The sequence below is a fragment of the Stenella coeruleoalba genome (genome assembly GCF_951394435.1).
Source record: "Stenella coeruleoalba genome assembly, chromosome: 1".
Taxonomy (NCBI): Eukaryota; Metazoa; Chordata; class Mammalia; order Artiodactyla; family Delphinidae; genus Stenella; species Stenella coeruleoalba.
This window is the reverse complement of record NC_137169.1, coordinates 171,112,730-171,130,585: the sequence shown is the minus strand read 5'-3', so window position 1 is coordinate 171,130,585 and position 17,856 is coordinate 171,112,730. Positions and strand designations below refer to the sequence as shown.

Below are 17,856 nucleotides of genomic sequence, written 5' to 3'. Positions count from 1 at the left end.
TTCCTTATCTGTTTTTACATAATGGTTTATATCTCTTAATCCCATATCCCTATCTTGCTCCTCCCCTCTTCCCTTTCCCCACTGGTAACCACTAACTTGTTCTCTGTATCTTTGTTTACATGTAGCTGTCCAGTTTTCCCAGCACCACTTATTGTCTCTTCTCCACTGTATATTCTTGCCTCCTTTATCAAAGATAAAGTGACCATATGTGCATGGGTTTATCTCTGGGCTTTCTATCCTGTTCCATTGATCTACATTTGTTTTTGTGCCTGTGCCACACTGTTTTGATTACTGTAGTTTTGTAATAGTCTGTAGTCAAAATGCATGATACCTCCAGCTCTGTTGTTCTTTCTCAAGATTGTTTTACTATTCAAAGTCTTTTGTGTTTCAGTACAAATTTTAAAATAATGAAGAATGCCATTGGTTTTTGATAGGGATTGCATTGAATCTGTAGATGGCCTTTAGTAGTATGGTCATTATAACAATATTAATTCCTCAAATCCATGAACATAGTGTATCTTTCCATCTGTTTGTGTCATCTTCAATCTCTTTTATCAGTATCTTAATTTTTTAGTATTGGTCTTTTACATCCTTAGGTAGGTTTATTCCTAGGTATTTTGTTCTTTTTGATGTGATTGCAAATGGGATTGTTTCCTTAATTTCTCTTTTTGACAGTTTATTGTTAGTGTATAGAAATGCAACAGATTTCTGTATATTAATTTTGTGTCCTGCAACTTTACCGATTGATGAGCTTTAGTAGTTTTTTGGTGGTGTCTTTAGGATTTCCTAAGTACAGTATCATGTCATCTGCAAACAGTGACAGTTTTAATTCTTCCTTTCCAATTTGGATTCATTTTATTTCTTTTTCTGGTCTGATTGTTGTGGCTAGGTCTTCCAATACTATGTTGAATAAAATTGACCAGAATGGGCACACTTGTCTTGTTCCTGATCTTAGAGGAAATGCTGTCAGCTTTTCACCATTAAGTATGAGGTTAGTTGTGAGCTTATCATATATGGCTTTTATTATGTTGAGGTATGTCCCCTCTATGCCCACTTTCTGGAAATGGATCTTGAATTTTACCAAAAGCTTTTTCTGCATTTATTCAAATGATTATGTGGTTTTTATTCTTCAATTTGTTATTGTGGTATATCACGTTGATTAATTGTGGATATTGAAGCATCCTTTCTTTTGAAAAAAAATTTTTTTAATTAATTTAATTTATTTATTTTTGGCTGTGTTGGATCTTCATTGCTGCGTGCAGGCTTTCTCTAGTTTTGACGAGTGGGGGCTACTCTTCATTGAGGTGCGCAGACTTTTCATTGCAGTAGCTTCTCTTGTTGCAGAGCATGGGCTCTAGGTGCACAGGCTTCAGTAGTTGTGGCACACGGGCTCAGTAGTTGTGGCTCACAGGCTCTAGAGTGCAGGCTCATTAGTTGTGGCACATGGGCTTAGTTGCTCCATGGCATGTGGGATCTTCCCAGACCAGGGCTTGAACCCATGCACCTTGCATTGGCAGGCAGATTCTTAGCCACTGTGGCACCAGGGAAGCCCTGAAGCATCCTTTCATCATTGGAGTAAATCCCACTTGGTCAAGTTTTATGATCCTTTTAATGTCTTATTGGATTCAGTTTGCTAATATTTTGTTGAGGATTTTTGCATCTATGTTCATCAGTGATACTGGCCTGTAATTTTCTTTGTGATATCTTTGTCTGGTTTTGGTATTAGGATGATAGCTTCATAGGGTGAGTTCAGAAGTGTTCCTTCCCCTGCAATTTTTTGGAACAGTTTGGTAGAATTCATCTGTGAAGCCATATGGTCCTAGACTTTCATTTGTTGGGAGTTTTTAAATTACTGATTCAATTTCATTACTGGTAATTGTTCTGTTCATATCTTCTATTTCTTCCTGGTTCAGTCTTGGGAGATTGTACATTTCTAGGAATTTGTCCATTTCTTCTAGGGTGTCCATTTTATTGGCATATAGTTGCTCATAGTAGTCTCCTATGATCCTTTGTATTTCTGTGGTTTCTGTTCTAACTTCTTTTTCATTTCTGATTTTACTGATTTTGGTCCTTTCTGTTTTTTTCTTGATGAGTCTGGCTAGGGGTTTATCAATTTTGTTTATTATAAGAGCCAGCTCTTAGTGTCATTCATCTTTTCTATTGTTTTTTCAGTCTCTATTTTATTTATTCCTGCTCTGATTCTTTATTATTTCTTGCCTTCTACCAACTTTGGGTTTTGTTTGTTTTTCTTTTGCTAGTTCCTTTAGATGTAAGGTTAGGTTGTTTATTTGAGATTTTTCTTGTTTCCTGAGGTAAGCATGTGTCACCATAAACTTCCCTCTTAGAACTGCTTTTGCTTTGTCCCATAGATTTTTGATTGTTGTATTTATGTTTTCATTTGTCTCCAGGTATTTTTTAAATTCTTCTTTGATTTCTTCAACAATCCATTGATTGTTTAGTAGCATATTATTTAGCCCCCATGTGTTTGTGGTTTTTGAAGTTTTTTTCTTGTAGTTGATTTCTAGTCTCATAGCTATATGGTCAGAAAAGATACTTGATATGATTTCACTTTTCTTAAATTTACCAAGGCTTGGTTTGTGGCCTAGCATGTGATATATCCTGGAGAATATCCGATGTGTACTTGAAGAGAATGTGTATTCTGCTGCTTTGAATGGCATATTCAATATATATCTATTAAGTCCATTAGTCTAATGTGTCATTTTAGGCCAGTGTTCTCTGATTGACTTTCTGGCTGGATGATTCGTCCATTGTTGTAAGAGGCGTGTTAACCTGGGAGGAAAGGATTTGAATTTGAGAGTGGTCACCAGCATTCAATGAAGCCAAAAGCCAAGATGAGGATTATAGAGTCTAGTGTGTTTGGTGTTAGGTGGCTGTGTTTTATATCCCACATTTACCCCTTAAGAATGACTTTCTATCCTTCTCCAACCTGCTTTGTGCCCAGGGAAAGTTGACCTAACACACATCAACAATGTTCTTTTTCCCTCTGGCTTCTGGTTGTGTTTGGACAATGGGAGGCACTGAGGAGAGATAAGAGAACAGAAAGAGAGGTAACTCCTGTTATTTATTTTGATATCTCTCTCCCTCCTAGGTCACAGATTGGCAGGGGCAGTGTTCTCTCCCAACAACTAAAGCTCCTGTTGGACAGCACTTTCCTATAACTATGTCTCTCTGGTTTCCTCAAGGCCTGGGGGTAGTAGTCACTTACACCTGTTGCTAGCCCTGTGGTGCTTTACCATCCCCTGTTAGTTTCCTGCCTACATTCTTGTATACACACAGTCTCTTCCTTATACTCCTTTCAATCATACCTTTTCTGTTTGTGCTGTTTCTTGCCAGAAACCTGCCTGACACAGAGGTCATTGTTGATCTTTGTTAGAATCACTTTTAGTGGAGTGGTTGAGGAAGAGAGGTGGAGAAGTAAATGGAAAGAAAGAAAGAAAAAGATTAAGGACATGGATTCTTTTTTCAAGAGTGTGGCAGTGAAGGGAAGGAGAATGCTAGAGAGCATCATAGCTAGTGAAAATTCTGAAGAACTAGAAAAAATAAATTTAATGAGAGATGTAGACTTAATTTTAGGTTGTGAATAAGAAGTTAATATAGAAGGAGAAGAAAAATGGTATAATATAAGCAAAAAAGTTGTGAAATTTGAATGTGATATAATCTGATTAAAATCACAGATGGCAGGATTAGCCTTGTACAGAGAGACATCTTTGAGAACAATGAAATGGTGAATAGAGGATTAATATATGTGGGGTAAATCATTAGGGAAGTTCTTGCTGAGGAGGCTCGATTTCTTCTGTGATGTTGAAGGCAATGTCATTTTTTCAGAGGGGGAAGGATTTGTGAGAGGAAGACTGACAGGGAATGATAAAGGATGAAATGATGACTGTGGGAAATGGAAGAGGGAATTATTTGCTGGATAAGCTATGTACTCTAGTTGAAATGTCCAGAAATTTGGGGATTTAAAAGAGAAGTGCTTTGGAAGAATAACAGGATGAAATATGGAGTGTGCTAACAGGAAGGTGGTTGACGTCATCTTCCAAGTGTCTAAGCTACATGGGAAGGACAGAAATCATGAAAATGAAGATAGTGTTAAAAAGACAAGATTGAGAAATTGGAAGTCTTAAAGAATGTACGTTGGGAGTAAAGGACTGAGAGAGCTTGAGGGGTAGTTGCCTATCATCAGAGAATGGTATAATGAAATTGAAGATTTTTCAGAGTAGTGAAAGTAAAGGAGGAACTGAATAGATATGACAGTGTGTTAGCTAATCAGAGAGGCATGAGTGGATGACAATTTCTTCACTGAAATTCTATATCAGCTGGGTTCCAGAATATAAGACCTTAGACAGTAATAAACAAAATAAAAATAAATCCCCATCTTTTTAAATTTCAGAAATGTGTGCTCCTAATTGCAAGTCCTGAAGTGACTATATCTTACCCATTTTAATTACCACCCTCTATTATCTAACATAATTCCATGCATGTATTAGATACTCAAATATTTGTAGAGTATTTGAAAAAAAGAACAAAGAAAAACACATCAAATTTTCATTATAAGATAATAGCTTACTAGATATATTTGAGCAGCTAGGTATATGATTGTAATTATATTCTGCAATAAATTCAGTATAAAACTCCTCAAAATTCTGTAAATTTCTTTCTTATTTGATGTTAATGTTTGTTTGGCACTTCTGTTTTCAGAACTAATTTAATTTATATTTATTGTGGTATCTACAGTCAATTTGATATGGCAGGTTGTTTTTAGGCTCTTTCTCTTTCAATTCAAATATATAGATTTTTAAAATAAGTTCCTTATATAGAGGAATATGAGTGGTGTGTTTGGGATAGATAATCGCATTCAAACTTCTTCATAAATGAGCTTCTATTTATGTAAGCATATCTTTAAGATCTTATATTTATGTACTATGTTACCATTTTACTTCATATATAACTGTTAGTAATTATAACAATAATAATAACATTGGGTATTGTTTATTATGTGACAGGTGCTGTTCTAAGTAGTTTAGACGATTTACTCATATTTTCCAAAATGTGCTATTATTATTCTTATTTTACAGATGAAGAAACAAGTATAGAGAAGTTAACTAACTTGCCTAAGATCACAAAATTAGTGAGTAGATTCAAACCTAGGAAGTCTGGCACCGGTGCTCAGGATATTAACTACCACTACTAATATAGACATAGATTTAGATACAAATGTAGATGCATTTATCATCTGCTTGCTTAAATGTCTGTTTTCTTTACCTTGAGCTCCCTAAGGTCAAGGACATTGCATGGCACATTGCAGCTTATCAATAAATATTGTAAACTAATGAAAAATCTTCTCACTTTCCAAGATAATTTTGTTGTTTCCTACAGATTTTTCTATTATATTTATAATACTTTTCAACTAACACTCTTGGCTTTTCTTTTCAAGTCTATTCCAGTTATTATTTGGGTGGTTTGTTATGAGACATATTATGACATTTTAAATCTCTACATCTAAAACTTCATTCTTTTGCTGAGACAAAAATTATCTCTTCCTCTCCTCCTGCCAAATATCACAGCAGATTAAGTGTTTACATGAGGGGAGTTTGTAGTCCAGGATTTCTGCAGCAGCGGGCTTCAAATATTCCAGTCAAATCCTGCCTTTTTTCTGACTCTTCCTGATGAGTGTTATCGTCAAAGTTTCACTCTGGCATCTATTAGTCACTGAGTGCTTATTTTGAGAATGGTTGCTATCATCACTACTCCCTTTACAAAGGTGCCACCTAGTTACTTTTGTTTTGGCAATTATGGGTTAAATACATTCCAGGGGTTAGTCCTGCTTAAGCTTGCTAGCTCTCTATTTTAAATTAATGCACAGTGGGTCATTTCTTACAAGAGTAAAGCTTTCATTAAACAGGAATCTTTCAAAGCACTCATTTTTATTCTTTTCCATAGATGAGAGTCTTCTTTCACCATTAAGTGATGCTTTTCTCCCTCTGCCCTACAAAGCTACACTACACTGCAGTTAATAATGACTGGTGATTGAAAAGAACTTATACCTTAATCTTAAAATATTGTTCTCTTTTGAGATACATGTTTGACTATCCTTCCCCACTGCCTTGTGATCATCTTTTTAAGTATTTACTTCCAGTCCATCGAATTAATATCACCCTAAAAGACCTGTTCCACTAAGGAGTTTTTAAATGATAAATATCACATATAAGGATCCTGTTTTTTGCTATGGTTTTTAAGTCCAGTAATTCCCTAACAGAGAACTCTGTAATGGATTAATAAATTCATTAGCAGTTACTCAGTAGGAGAAAACATGTGGAACTCTTTTTAAAAAGCTCCTCATTTTATATATAATTACCCTTCAGTCTCCCTCCTAGCATTCATCAATTTAGAAATAGGCCATAGGGTATTTAAAATGCCTTTCCCAATTGGTAAAGAGGAATAGAAGATGGAATTTTGGATTCATAAGCAGAAACTACCTATTGCAGTAACTACATGTTAAGGACTGGTCAATGTAAGCTGGTCACAGTTAGGAATTCTATCTCACCCATATTTGAATCACCAATATCTAGTATAACTGCAGACCTTCTTTTTCTTTCCCATTCTTCTTTTCCCTTTTTCTTCCCTTCCTCCAGTTGAGACATAGGATTTTGGGGTCTAGGAGAGAGGTAGAGCTGGAAATGTGAGTTTGAAAGCAGTCTGAATATAAATGGTATTTAAGACTATAGACAGGAGGGAGTTACCTAGGGTGAATGTTTAGAGAAGTTAGAGAAGGAGACTTAGAGGAATAGTCAGTAGGATAGAAGCAGGATGTGTTCAAAGAAGCCAAAGGAAGTGACTTAAAAATAGGGGAGGTGGTCAGCTCTGACACATGCTTATAGGAGATAGAATAAAATAAGGAATAATGCTGAGTCTAAACTCATACTGTTCACTGTACAACATGCCAATAAATCGAGAGATGAGTTGTTGGGGCAAGGAATAGCAACTTTATTCAGAAAGCCAGCAGACCAAGATGGTGGACTAATGTCCCAAAGAACCATCTCACCTGAGTTAGAATTCAGGTTTGTTTTATACTAAAAGGGAAAGGGGTGTGGTAGATTGTTGCAAACTTCTTGGTGCCAGAATTCTTTGCTCTTGCATCTGTCCATGTAAGTCCCGTCACAGTGTTCCTATAAACCTCCAACAAGACAAATGTTATACTCAATTCTGCAACTTTATATCTCTAGATGAATGGAAAAGTGTTATACCTTTAAAGGTCAACACCTTGAGAATGGGCTATCCTGTGTATTTCAGGCTATAAGCAACATTATTTTAGTGATTAACTTGCAACAAAAACAGTATAATACAAAGGTTAAAGTAAAAGAAATAGATCCAATATGGAGTCAGATTTGTCTTTCCCTGTTACAATAAGACTTATAAGGAATAAACTTAAGTTTGACAAGGTGATTACAACTGTAATTAGAGTGCTTGGGACAAAGGCCTGATGGGAGTGGGATGAAAAAAATTAGAAATCAGGAATAAAGATGATGACTTTGGACACTTCTTTCAAGAGATGTGATTTTATTTAAAAAAATTTTTTTAATATTTATTTTATTTACTTATTTATTATTTTTGGCTCTGTTGGGTCTTAGTCGTGACACACAGGATCTTCATGCAGCACATGGGCTCTTCGTTCTGGTGCGCAGGCTTCTGTCTAGTTGTGGCATGCGGGTTTTCCCTTCTCTTGTGGCGCGGGCTCTAGAGTGCATGGGCTCTGTAGTTTGCGGCACGTGGGCTCTCTCGTTGAGGCGCTAGAGCTCAGTAGTTGTGGCACGTGGGCTTAGTTGCCCCGTGGCATGTGGGATCTTAGTTCCCCAACCAGGGATCGAACCCTTGTCCCCTGCATTGGAAGGCGGATTCTTTACCACTGGACCACCAGGAGATCCCCCAAGAGATGTGATTTTAAAGGGAAGCAGAGAGGTGAAGAATAGCTGGAAATTTTAATTTATAAGGGGCATATTTTAAATAGTGGACAATTTAAGAACTCATTTATAAGCCAGTATGAATAATACAGCATAGAGAAAGTGAGAAATAGATGATGCGGGTAGAGGGGAAATAATTTCAGGAATAAAATTACTGTGTGGGTGAGCATAGGATCCATAGCACAGTTTGATCAGTCGGGCTGAGCTGCGTGAGCTTCTTCCATTTTAACATCAATGGAAACAGTGTTTACATGAAGGTGCATATTTTAGATTGGTAATGGAAAGGTGAGGTAGGGCTCATCTGATAATTTCTGTTTTCTCAATGAAATATGGGCAAGGTGAAGTGTTTGGCATGGGGTCAGAATGTTTTAAGGAAAAAAGAGAAGCCATAAAATAGTCGTTTAGGAGAGTGGAGACTAGAATTTGCGACATATATCTGGTTTCAACATTGGTTCACCAGAGGAAAATGTGCAAACCTGTTTTAAGCACACTTGTCTCTGAGAGCCCACACTTGGTTACTTATCAAGCACCATGTCTTCAAAGATAGGCTATATCACTTTGGCTCTCACTCACTGTCATTTTCCACTCTGATTCAGACACCTAGAATTTTCTTCTGTCTTGCTTTTCAGCTCATTCATGCGTTTAAAAACATTTTTTCAAATTATATTTTATTTTGCATTTCTATGTGTTTTGTGTAGGAGGAGAGTTTTCCAAATGTTTTCAAGGGATATGGAAGTAGAACTTCTACTTCTCTGAATTTGTTTCATCATTTATGAAATGGGAGTAATATCTACTTGCAGAATTGTAGTTAACTATTAGAAATGATATGTATAAAATATTGGCCCATAAAAGACAATCAATAAATAATAGTTGTAATTATTATTACCACTAAATATTATTTTGTCTAAAGAATAAAAAGACCTTGCTTCTACCCTGCTTTTTTTCCTAGATGAAGTTAGCTTCTGAAACTCTGAAACTGTATTTTTAAACAAATACTTTTTAAACAATTTTAATGTGCCACAGTGTTTCTAAGTTTCTTATGTATTAGTTTGGTTGGAATATAAGATATCTTACTGAATGATAAATTTTTGTATTTTGAGTTATATAATGTTTTAAGGCCTTGATAATGTAATATTTGGGAAAGAATAGACTTTAAATAGGAAATGTATTTTCTTATGAGACTTTATTCTTATTACACAAGAAAAAAATTATATTAAAAATATAATTTGAAAAACACAGTAGTAACAATGAGGATAAAACGTGGAGTAAAAAAGCCAACATATAACTTGAAAGGGATTTTTGAAAACTGTCACAATATTATCCATATCCTCTTTATCTACCAAAATATTACTGAAGACTACAATGTATTGAAGTTAAAGCATTATATAAATTTGAGTAACTAATACTAAGAAATGCTAATCATATAATTTTAGTGTCAGTCTGGGTTTTTTTTTTCCCAAATTAGAACAGCCATTACTACACTTGGTGTTCTCTAAAGGAATATAAATACTACCAAAATCAATGTTCAATGCTTAAAGGAGAAATATGAGACACTGACATAGTGAATCTTTATTCCATATCTTCTTCCATGTTGCTCTGGTCTAGGACATGCATTTCTGTTTCAGGTAATAACCCATATTCATTCAGGAAAGATTCCACATCCCCAGTAAAAAATTCTTCGGCAAACTGTTCAGCAACACTAATGAAATTGCTTATGAGTTCCCCACCTTTGTAGACGAGCAGTGTGGGGAGTACATCTGAGGAAAAGCGGTCCCCAGCACCTGTATTAGAAGCTTTTATTTTACAAAACTTGACCGTAGGGTATTCGGCTGCAAGGCATATTAAGCTACTGTTTAGAGCATCACAGCCCTTAATACCATCTTCATAAATGTGAACAATGATTGTGATTGTTTTCTGCTCCTTTTCAATGGTTTCCAGGAATTGCTCCCCAGATTCCAGCTCATAGACAAACCCATATCTAGGCCCGAAACTCAGCTTCTGGTGCATATCCTGCATACACTGCCTACGGTATTTACGAAGGCAATTTTCATCTTCTTTTTCTCTGTGGATTAGCTCATATTCTTGAACGCTCATCTGGAAATAGATGAAAGAAATTATAGAGATCATTCAGTCAGAAATTTATATTCCTTATAATACCGAACCCATTCTCAACTTAAAGAGTTTGCATTGGCTGTCCCCCCTACCTCCTGAGATGGCCTTCTCCTTCACCTCATTTGTTCAAATATCACCTTCTTTGATTATTCTACCTAAAAGTGTCCCTGCCCCATGTTCTTTATGCTGGTTTATTTTTCTTCGTAGCAATAAACATTACTTGATATTATAGTATATGTTTCATTGTTTAATATTAGTTTTTCTAACTTTTATGCTGTATGGGGGCAGAATTTAGTGTCTGGCACATAATAGGGGTTCAGTAATTATTTCATGACTAAATACATGCATAAGTTTTGCTAAATATAGTTGAGCTATGAGATGGTCATGAAATGTGCCACTTTGGGTGAAAAAAATCCAGCAAGGTCTACTCTAGAGTGACTTTCATAAAAGTGTATACACATGCTCATACATGCACAAGTGCCTGTACACGCACTTAAATGTGTTTCCAACAAATGCCTTTGGACATTATTGTCTCCTCCACAAAAGTTGTGAAAAAGATTTTTTCTTATCACTTACTAATTTTTTTGGAATATGTAGGATGGAATTTAAGAAAGACAGCTTTTACTACTATTTGGAGTTCACCAGATTAGCCAAAAGACCAGCAGCATCACAATTACCTGAGAAGTTCTGGGAAATGCAAATTTGGGGATGCCACCCCAGATCTACTGAATCAGACTCTGTGTGAGCCTGAGTGAGACATGTTTAAACAAGCCCTCTAGGTGATTCATATGCACTGGTTTAGGCTAAAATGAGAAAAGACCTAACTTCTATCTTCCAAGACAGCTACTTTTCACTGAAGCTGGAATATAAAATTACCTGCAGAGCCTTTCTTAATAGCTATGTCATTATTAACTTAGTCAATAGAATGTTAAACACCCTTTCCCTTCACATACACACACACACACACAAGATATAAAGGAGTGATGATGGGACATAGTGTGACTAAGAGATGTGGAGCAGCCCCAGAACCAGGGAAGTTGGACGACTCCCAAATTTATGGAAAATCTACTATGTCTTAGACAATTAAATAGATTATTTTTCTTAATCTTCACAATAAACATATCAGGTAGTTTTTTTTACAGAAGATACTGAGATTAAGTAGAAGTATTTGGTGCTTTCATTATTTCCTTTTCTTGTTTCTTCCTCCTATATTTGTTTTTCTAATGTCTTCATTCTTATTATTGTTTTCTGCTTTAAAATTATCGTTCCAACTTAATTTGTTTTAATCCTAAACATTGTTAAATGTTTTATATAATTTTTAAGTTGCTACCATAGTTCTGCTAATTTAACAGGCTGAACCACAAAATACTGATTTACATATGCATTTGAGCATTCTTATGAGAACTTGTTCCATTCACATCTTCAGGCAAATAGATATTTAGGCATTCAGATACATTTCTAAAGCTTAACCTTAATACAATATTTTTAATCATTATAATGTCTCACATTTGTATAGCATTTTACATGTTTCAAAATACGTTCTCATTTATTTTCTCTTTAAAACAAGTGAAGGAGGTATTGTTATAGTTCCTCAGATAGGAAAATTTAATTGTCTCATCCACATCACATAGTGACTCAGTGAAGGAACCAAAATCTGAAAACGAGATCTTTTTTTTTTTTCCACTTCCCTCACAAACATTATATTGCATTAATTTTTTTTTTTGGCTGCGCCAGGTTTTAGTTGAAGCATGAGGACTTCTTAGTTGCACCATGCATGCGGGATCTAGTTCCCTGAACCCAGGCCCCCTGCATTGGGAGCACAGTCTTACCCACTGGACCACTAGGGAAGTCCCTGAAAATGAGATCTTAGATTTGAAGATTTTTTACAAGGGCCAGAAGCCTAGAACCAAGAATACTTCTGATGCAGAGACTGTCTGTTGAGAATCAATATACAACAATCAATATACAACTCATATATACTGGTTTGGAGATAAATAAACCACTAAACTGATTTTTCCCCACAATGAAAATCACCTTATGGTTTCTTTTAGTATTTCTTTAGTATTGCTGTCGTTTTTATATAAATAATATGTGCTAATTATAAAGATTCAAAACTGAACTAAAAGCTAAAGGAAGGAGGTAATAAATACTGAAATTTTACCACTCTGATACTCTAAGATAATCTCCATCAAGATTTTATAGATCATCTTTTCATATTTCACTTTTTTATGTATGTATGACATACACATTATATAATAAGAAATAAGTGAGAATTTTAAAAAATGCTGCTCTTAAAAAAATTATGGATATATTTTTTTCATAGTGTGGCTTATTCTGCTTACCTTCTTCCTCCTCCTTGGAAAGGAGGTTGAGAACTGTCAACCAATCCCACCCTTCCAATTAACCAATATTGTCAATTTGGTGAGTGTCTTTCCATACTTTTCTACATACATGCTCATATAATCATAAACATAATCATAAGCATAAACACAATATACAGTGTTTGTTTTCCATTGCTCTAGAGAATGGGATCACATAACTTAAAATTCTCTGTATCTTACTTTCTCATGTTGTGGAACTACCTCTAAGTCAACTCATGTATTTGTAACTCATTCTTTTAACAGTTGCCATGTATTTCTTAGTATGGGATGACTTTATAGGCATAGGCGTTTACTGCATTTCCTTTTTTTTTTTGCTAATACAAACAATACTATAATAAAAACACCCTGTAGATTATTTATTTTTGATTTCTTCTTATCTTACCTTTCTGCTGAATCTTTCTTTTGAGTCTTTGTCATCTCCACTCTGAGGAGAAGACATTTGTCTGAGAATCTCCTTCTTACTAGGTGGGAATGAATTATTATCTTCACTCTCCAATTTAAACTTTCTCCAATCATTTATTACTCCTTTGGGTCCTGGAATAAAATTTAAAACAAATTGTTTTCCTTTTTACTTTCCAAGGACTATTTACACAATTGATATTGCCATGGGAATAGACTTGCTATCTTCTGTATCAGAAAAATTATCTTATTTGGGCTAGAAATTTCTGACTGCCTTGCTCATAGAAATGTTCTCCCACATTAATCTTGTTAAGTGGGTTTTGACTACGAATCTTTCTATAACATCTGTGTTAATGAAAATACAAATTATGCACTTTGAGCTATTGGAAAAAATTGTGGGTAAAGATATTTAAAAATTAGAGTATAGAGAGGAAACTAGAATTTTAGAAAAATAGTACTGTAATTAAATAAGAAAGAAACTTCAGCAATAAACTAAAATTGGAAGCACACTATTTTTTTTTATTTTCGGTACACGGGCCTCTCACTGTTGTGGCCTCTCCCGTTGCGGAGCACAGGCTCCGGACACACAGGCTCAGCGGCCATGGCTCACGGGCCTAGCCGCTCCGTGGCATGTGGGATCTTCCTGGACCGGGGCACAAACCCGCGTCCCCTGCATCGGCAGGCGGACTCTCAACCACTGCGCCACCAGGGAAGACCTGGAAGCACACTATTAACAAAGGAAACTAGGATTTGGGGGGAAACAGATTGAAATGTTATCAAGATCCAGAGAACAATAATGACAATAGCACTTAAACGACAACCAGTAAGAGGGAGGCCTGACTTCAATTAAAACTAAAATGGCTTTAAGAAACTTATTATATAACCATTCAATTCTTTCTAAGATCCTAAGAATCTTTTTACAAATATAGAAAAGATGGAATTTGCAGATTTAAGAATATTAATTAAATCAAGGATGATCTAACTGAAGTTCTGATGTTCAGTTGCCCTGATAAATAATAACAGTGTTTGGAAGGTCTAAATTCTTGAAAATATGGAGTTTTAAATATCCTTCACTAAAACTTAACCATATCCATACTTTAATATTGTATTACGTATGTAGATGTATTCTCTCTCCCACATATTTCCTAATAATTTTTATTTATATAATAATAATATACAATTTTAATATAAATTTATTTATATTATGTTCAGACAATCGATTTTTTTTACTTACTTGCATAGTCTTCATTTTCCAGATGTGTCTTCTGCATATACAAAATATGCATGTGTATAGCATGCGTTTATGTGTGAAGAAAAGAGAATCCCTTTTTTTCCTCTTTTTTTACAAATGGTAGTATATTATGCACACTTCTGTTCACTTTTCTTTTTTTACTTCATAATATATCTTAGAGATTTTTTTCACATATATACATAAACATCCTTTTTTAAAAATGGAGGCATGGTATTCTACTATGTAGATATTAATTTACTTAGTTTCTTATTGATGTAAATGGTTGCTCCACATTTTTTCTCTGACATATTATTCTGAGTGAAGAACCCTACACATACATTTTTTTTCCTCTCTGTTCAGGTCCACATATAGGTAATGGTAGTAAAATTGCTTGGTCAAAAAGCATATATATTTCTAATTTTAATATTGCTAAACTACCTTTAAAGAGGTTGTACCAATTTACACTGCTACCAGTAATGTATGAGTATGCCTCTTTCCAAAGTATGATATTAAACTTTTTTACTTTTACAAACCATGTGAAAAAAACATATTTCACTATATAGTTCTAACTTTGTAAGTGCCTATAAATTTTTTTTTCTAAATAGTCTATTCTATATTTTGCCCATTTCTCCATTTGGTTGTTGGTTTTATTCTTATTGATTTGTAGAAATTTTAGTATATATTAGGAAATTCACCCTTTGTCAGTTAGTTGCAAATGTTTTTCCTCAATTTGTTAAATTTTTTTTGGATTTTGCTCCTGATGACTTTTACCAGACAGCAGACATTTGCTTCCCCCCTTTCCTTCCTCCCTCCCTCCCTCCCTCCCTCCCTCCCTTCTTTCCTTCCTTCCTTCCTTCCTTCCTTTCCTCATTTCTATAGCTGAATTTATCAATCTTCCTTTATGGTTTCTTGGTTTTGTGTCATACTTAGAAGGTATTCTAAATACTGCCACTATGAAATTAGTTTCCATGCATTTTTGTTTAGTACTCATATGAATTCATTCAAACTCAAATTGACATCTAATTAAAACTGTTCTAAAAGTATTTGATTTCACATTAATTTATCCAGTCAAATATTTTTTAGATGATTCCACAACCCATTCAAAGGTATTACTTAAATTTCACACTGAATAGTGGCAATAAGAACATTAGAGATCTCCAGATCTAATTTTAATTTTATAATTATTTTTTCCTTTTAACTTTGCTTACCTGTGTGTGTGGCCTGTCCTTCAGAGTCTTCCTCCAAACTTTGCCTTTTGGCTCCTTCCATTTTAGAGATTCAGATTTGATATAATCTATAGGATAAACAAAGAAATAATGATGGCAGATGAATTCTAGGAGAAATATATGTATATATTCTGCTGCCAGGTTCCATGTAAGTTAAGGGTTATCACTAAGTGATGAAGTGTTTAGTTTTCTATCTACCTTGTAAAAGCACATTAATTTAATATTTGTGTCCTTAAAGATATTTGGACCTAAGAATTTTACATAATTTATAGTTTGTCTTTTTTTACTTAAAAAGCCTTCAGCTTGGGTCCATGTACTTAGTAAACATTACTTATTACTGATTTTCTTTTTTATTACTGTTACCAAATTTCATAAAATTATATTCTAATCATTTTATATAATAATAATATTTTAATTAATAATAATTATATACTTACTATGAACACTTGTATGTGCCAGGCATTGTACCAATCATTTTATTGTATCAAAAGTCACTTAATTCTCACACAACCATATATAGCAGGGACAATTGTTAATGCCATTTTACAAGTGAGGAAGCTGAAGGACAGGGAGTTTAAGTTCTACTTGCCTAAGATCACATAGTAAGTGGTGGAGCAAGGATTTGAATCTACATTTGATTTTAGAGCTGTCTTAAAGCATTACACTATTAATGGAAGTTAAAATACTGTGTCATTTTTTCTCAGTGTGATTTGACAAATCCAGCTTCTGAACTGGCATTAAAGAACTATGATCTAAGGAATAGTGTGATTCGAAGCCTAACACTGTAACTTCTCTCCATACCATAAAGCACGTTTTGGTGACGTTACCCACCAAGCAAATGAAAACAGCCAGTAACTATGCCTATAGAATTTTGAGAAGCTAAAATTTGTCACAAAATCTACCAAAAGCACATGGAGTTTTATTCTTAGGAAACTCCGTGATGCCTTCATGTAGAACCTATTTATTCCTAGTTCACATTCAAATCCAACTTATTTGCCTATTTATTTTTCCATTATCTGGAAAACTCTATTATACATACTGACACATTCCCCAAGAAGGTCCATATAGTTGTGACTTTCTTGAAATTTTCAAGTCAAGGAGGGTATACTGACAGGGGATATGCTATCTTTTTACTCTTTCTCCTTCTTCTACCCTTTCCCCTTTGCCTCTTTCTTTCAAAGTCAGTTATTTTTAGATTAATTAATTAATTTATTTATTTTTGGCTGCATTGGGTCTTCATTGCTGCTCATGGGCTCTCCCTAGTTCTGGCAAGTGGGGGCTACTCTTCGCTGCGTTGCTCGGGCTTCTCATTGCAGTGGCTTCTCTTGTTGCGGAGCATGGGCTCTAGGTGCGCAGGTGTCAGTAGTTGTGGCACACAGGCTCAGTAGTTGTGTCACACAGGCTTAGTTGCTCCATGGCATGTGGGATCTTCCCGGACCAGGGCTCGAACCCCTGTCCCCTGCACTGGCAGGTAGATTCTTAACCACTGCACCACCAGGGAAGTCCTCAAAGTCAGTTTTAAGCAATGATATCACCCAGCTTATGCTTTGATCCCATCTTAGTTTTTTGTTGATAAACACTGAGCTTGGTCTGTTTAGTGATTTCCCGAGGCACAGAATGGTAAAACAGAACTCTTTGTCTTGATTCCTTTTTGGCTCAGACTTCTGCCCAACATTTGGACTGGTATCTTAATTTTATTGTTTCCCTCATTACAGTTCCTACCCAGAATCAGAGGAGGTCAAAGGTCTTTGCCAATTTGATTTGCCAATTTGAACAAGAAAAGACCTTTAAGAGAAGGCTGTCAAGGGAATGCCAGTCCGTTCCACAGTATTTATGTAGCTATAAATGTAATAGAGAATTTTAAATCTGAATGGATTTAGTAGTGAAAAAGAATAAAAGATAATGAAAATAAGAGAAAATGGAAATAAATAAATGTTGTTGGACAAAAGAGGCTACTTAATTACTTAATGCAATTATTTAAAAATAATTTTTGCATCTAAGAAAAATGAGTATTATAAGTTTGCTTCAAAAGACCACTGCAGGGCTTCCCTGGTGGCGCAGTGATTGAGAGTCCGCCTGCCGATGCAGGGGACACGGGTCCGTGCCCCGGTCCGGGAGGATCCCACATGCCGCGGAGCGGCTGGACCCGTGAGCCATAGCCGCTGAGCCTGCGCGTACGGAGCCTGTGCTCCGCAACGGGAGGGGCCACAACGGTGAGAGGCCCGCGTACCGCAAAAAAAAAAAAAAAAAAAAAAAGACCACTGCAGAACAAAGTAATGGAAACTATTTCATAACTTCAATAGCTATTTAGTCCCCGGAAAAGTAGAGACTCAAGACAGTCTCTTTTATTTTGCAAAAGTAGATTGATAATTTGGGGTAGCTACTATTCACAATAAATATATATAAGTTTAAGAAATCCTAAAAATAATTTTATTTCAAATCGTGAAGAGACAGAAGCATAGATTATTTCTTGACCTGTTTCTTGCCAACCTAGTTGGCAATCTAGTGGAGAAAAAAAGAAATTTCAC

General features: G+C 35.2%; 1 protein-coding gene across 1 annotated transcript; it reads right to left on the bottom strand.

Moving 5' to 3' along the window:
• Nucleotides 1-9,548: 9,548 nt before the first annotated feature.
• Nucleotides 9,549-15,371, bottom strand: PDC (phosducin; the record flags this gene model as incomplete). Its single annotated transcript, XM_079932922.1, has 3 exons — nucleotides 9,549-10,073; nucleotides 12,855-13,006; nucleotides 15,311-15,371. The coding sequence occupies 3 exons, from the start codon at nucleotides 15,369-15,371 to the stop codon at nucleotides 9,549-9,551; spliced, it is 738 nt and encodes a 245-aa protein (XP_079789048.1).
• Nucleotides 15,372-17,856: the final 2,485 nt, after the last annotated feature.